The sequence below is a fragment of the Frankliniella occidentalis genome, unplaced genomic scaffold (assembly GCF_000697945.3).
Source record: "Frankliniella occidentalis isolate FOCC.00 unplaced genomic scaffold, Focc_3.1 Scaffold124, whole genome shotgun sequence".
NCBI classification, from domain to species: Eukaryota; Metazoa; Arthropoda; class Insecta; order Thysanoptera; family Thripidae; genus Frankliniella; species Frankliniella occidentalis.
This window is the reverse complement of record NW_026267251.1, coordinates 400,892-405,337: the sequence shown is the minus strand read 5'-3', so window position 1 is coordinate 405,337 and position 4,446 is coordinate 400,892. Positions and strand designations below refer to the sequence as shown.

Genomic DNA, 4,446 nt, shown 5'->3' with positions numbered 1-4,446 from the left:
ATATACTTAGTTTTAGTATTCGTAGCGTTAGCCACTCGTGCTTGCATAGAAAATTGGAATCAGCTTGCCCTATCTGATTCCAGCATGATAGTTATGTGTGGTGTGTTTGATGTTAAATTTAACCCTAAATTAGTCCTTAGTCTATAGTTTGAGTGTGTTATATCTGCTACATATATTTTACAATATTTTATTTGAGTTGTTTTGGGACTGCGGATATTGGCTTTATCATGAAGGCTTTATATTCCAATAAATGTGAAGAACAATTATATCATGTATGCGACGTTTGGAGGGCATATGAAATCTGTTTTGAGTTCTTTGTCTCCGGAGGCTGGACTCTAAATGCGAATCGGATGAAATCGTCAATAATAATTCTAAAACACTCTCCCTGCTCTATATAGATTCTCAAGAAAGACACCCGGAAGATGACACCTTTGTCATCCTGAGCCACCGTGTGTCTTTATTGACAGTGTAGTAAAAAGACTACTTAGAAAATCTCACCAAAATCCTATTCCAAATCCTTAAAGTATTTCGAATTTTATGGTCATCCGCCTCGTTTTGGAGTACATTGGGACTGAGGGCACAAGAGACTTTTCATGTGCATTTTACTGGTGGAGATATCTGAAAACAGACCTGATTGCAAACACTCGTGGCAGCATGTTAAAACGGCCGATGGGTGACAGAACGCGAGGGTGGAATGTGGCCTGAAGTATCGACCTAACGACGACCTAGCAGAAACATTTATAAAAGGGACCTGATTTTCGAAATAAAAAAATATTTTTAAAAGAGGGCGCATGATTAATTTTGATGCATCTTTTGGAGTTGGTTACAGCATTTGCGATTGAAAGATCATTTGCCTTACCACAGATTAATTTTTAAAGAAAGGCGAAAGAGAGAGCAAAAACATCTCTGATAGTCCATTTTCATACTGCTAGCAGTTCAATCCGTACTCGGCGTATATACGCTTTTATATTATACAATTAGCCTTTTAAAAGCCTTTAACGGTTCAAGTACTACGAATGCAAACGGAGGCCTGTACCGGTACCGGGTGTATCAGAGCGGACGCTTTCCCTCCGCCCGGAATAAGTCGGCCCCTGCCGCTCAAGATGGTATGCAGTCCCGCAACACTGCATCGTACACTCTGATACACCCAGTATCCGTGACTACTTGCACCTATACTGAGCTAAAAAAAATCATAATAGTAAAAAAGAGAGATTTAAAGTGTAAGTGCTCTAACGCATTATATGCCGATATGGTGAGTAGCGTGGTTAAGCATGTTATTGCTGATAAATCCAACCTAGAACGTGGTTTGACAGACAACTTGTTGGCTTATTATTTTATTTTCATCGGAAAAATTCTAGCAATAGGTCAGAAACAACATTTTAGGCGTGCTACCATTGCGTGAAAGAGGCTTTCTCTACACGTCCGCTCGCCTGCCGTGCTCGCGCATGGTGGTCACATCACCAGCCCTCGAAAGACCAATTTACCCATGTATTTGGTACAAATCTGTTCCTGAAAGATGTGTGCGACTGCAAATGCGATCCTTTTTAAGTACTTGATGTATGGAAAAGTCAAAAATTGCTAAGGCCTAAAAACAACCGAAATGGTTTATTAAAACTAATGAAGAGACTGCGACAAAGATATTAGGTAGGAGACTTTAGCAGGCCAAATTGTTGATTCGGTGGTTGTATTTACTGAAAATATTTTTCTTACCCCGTTATACTAAATAAAACAAGAGAATTCGCAAAACAAGTCCAGCGGACTAATTCAAAGTCTCATTACATCGTGCAATGATGAAAGAGATTCGGTTAAAATTCTCAAAGCAGGTTGGCCCTTTTCTCTGTGCTTCGTTTCTCTGGCTTTGTGTTTTATCTAACTGTAGAAGGTTTTACTCCCAGTACACACATTTTGACCTAAAAGAATGAGCATCCCCCAGTTAAGTAAAGCTGAAACTCAACTCTCAGAAAATCAGGCGAACTGTAGTCTTTCTTATCAATTATAAATTTGTGAAAAGATTCGAACCACTCATGCTTTTTTCTTTCATTTAAAACTTTGCTTCTGTTTTTGTTGGGAATCCTTTAGTAGAGACAAAACCTCTTGCACAAAATCACCATACCATTATATTGAGAGTAACTATACATTGCACACTAAACACACAAGTCACACCACCAAAAAATCTTTTTCATAAAAGATCTTTTTATATTAATGTTAAGAGCACATTTTTAGCTGTAACGTTAAATGCACGTTGACTATTTAAAACAGCACTGCAAACATTGTGATACGATATCAAATCCTGCCACACTTGTTAATTCTTATACAATTATTAGTGTTGCACATTTGCACTTTGTGGATTTTTCTTTAAGGCATGAAATAACACAAGTGTAAAAAAATCACGTTTGAAAAACAAATTTGAAATCTATTGATGTTTCTTTGTACTTTTCTTAGTTGAACAGTATTTGTGTTGATAACTGTATATTCAATGACTGTTATGAGTAGAGTGTACATTCCTGTATCATACTCGTGCGGCGAGATTATTGAATGAAGCCGCGCCTAATTGTTCCTTATTGTTACGTTACTTATAAGTTACATCTAATTTTCTTTTCGTTGCTGTCGCATAACTTAAATTGATTGTGGGCACGCATTATATGATTCCTAACAAATTTTCTTTCCCTGGACAGCGGTTTTTTTTTTCCATTATTATTATTATTTACACCTAGTAGGCGTTTATCGGTGTTTTTCCTTCAATTCTGACTACAATCAAGCCTGATATTCATTAAGACTCGAGAACGCACTCCTCGAGAATATTGTACATGTGTATATTTTACTATTATAATGTTAATTAACTATGTATGTGAAAGTCATATCGTAGTATGTTCGTACGGTGGTTGAGAGAAAAATAATAAATAGCCTCGAACAAAAGCGTCTTTACCGTCACTTACCTCCCCACCTCCCCTCCCGCCCCTCAAGACTGCTTCGCTATGGACGGTGGTATTGGTGTATGGGTTCCAAGCGAGACGCAAGCCTAACCGCAGGCTGAGACGGACGAACCGTTAGCCGAACCGCGGGCCGAGGCCGGGGGTTGTGAAGAGGGAGACCCAGTGTGCGTCAACACGAGCGTCAACAAGCTAACCTAACCCGAGAGGCCCCCTTCCACACCCTCCTTTTTTTTCTTTTTTTTTTTTACTACCGGTGCCCGTACCCAGCGCCAGCCAGCCGCCGCCAGCTACGTGCCGTCATAACGCAGTGTCACCTGTTATGGCGCAGCGCCTGTGTTTTGCGACCCCTTTGTCGTCGAGCACGCGTGCAGGGGAGATATTTTCATTTCATACACTGGTAAACTAAGTGTGCAACTGCTTAACACTTGTAGGTATGCGACTGCAAATTGAATACTTACAAGAGTGCAACTGCGAGTTAACTCAACTCAAACGTTTTATACTTTTAAGTGTGCAACTCCGTTGTTGTTCACTTTCAAGTGTGCAACTCCACAGATGAGCACTTCTTTAAATTGAACGATCACTGTCTGGAAAGGTGAAGAAGGTACTCAACGGACGAGTTGCACACTTTCAAGTGCACACCTACTGAGTGGAACATGAACACTTGCAAGTGTACGACTGCGGACTTGCATTGCAGTTGCACACTTTATCAGTGAATGTGTATTAACCGCGGTATTAACTAATATTTACTTAAGTAAAGAAAAAGAAAATAGTAATCAGGTTAGACTGGCGCCATTTGAGCATCGATTCACGTTCAAACGAATGTGACACAATATTCGAAGGAATGTGACACGATTCGCATTTAAACGAATGTGACGTCACATTCCTTGAATGACGGTGTGCGAGGGAGAAAGCCGTGTATGAATCCCTACACCCCTCCTCCCCCCCCCCCCCCCCCCCCACACACACACACACACGCACACGCACGCACGCAGCAGGCCCCACGTGTTGCAAGGTCGAGTACCGCAGTCTTTTGCATATTTCAGACAAGTAATCGCTGCTCAACTTGTACGGCGCAACTCTAGTTCATCTCATTTACCACATTAATGCCCTCTGCGAGCACCAGCGGCGCGCCAGCCCTGCCTGTGGAGTTGGGGGCTTCTGACCACACCAGCCGGGAACGGTGCATTAAATATGTTCGCTATCCATGTACGGCCTCATGCACGTGAACCAAAAACTCAGTTTGCGATCCCAGCCGATCCCAGCTGAATGCTAAATAAATGATAGTGCTGACGGTTCAGCGTGATAGACAATGAAATCCCTGATATTTTAAATAGGTAAGTGCTGACCGACATGGGGCAGATGTACCGGGTGTAACTGTGAATGCCCAGCAGTATTGCGGGTTTGCTTACCCAACGTGACGTGACGGCTGGGCCGTGACGCCGTGACGCAATTGTCCTCCGTGACGGGGACGCGCCGTAAATGAAAGGCGTTACTGCAACGTGTCGGGGGTGTA

The 4,446-nt window shown here is 41.9% G+C and overlaps 1 protein-coding gene across 1 annotated transcript in view; it reads left to right on the top strand.

Annotated features, from left to right (window-relative positions):
- The window catches only part of LOC127750031 (apoptotic protease-activating factor 1-like), a 3,759-nt gene extending 3,287 nt beyond the window's left edge, over positions 1-472 (top strand). The window contains exon 5 of the mRNA XM_052270451.1: positions 399-472. Within this exon, the coding sequence (XP_052126411.1) occupies positions 399-472 (74 nt within the window). The remainder of the gene's footprint in view (positions 1-398) is intronic.
- Positions 473-4,446: the final 3,974 nt, after the last annotated feature.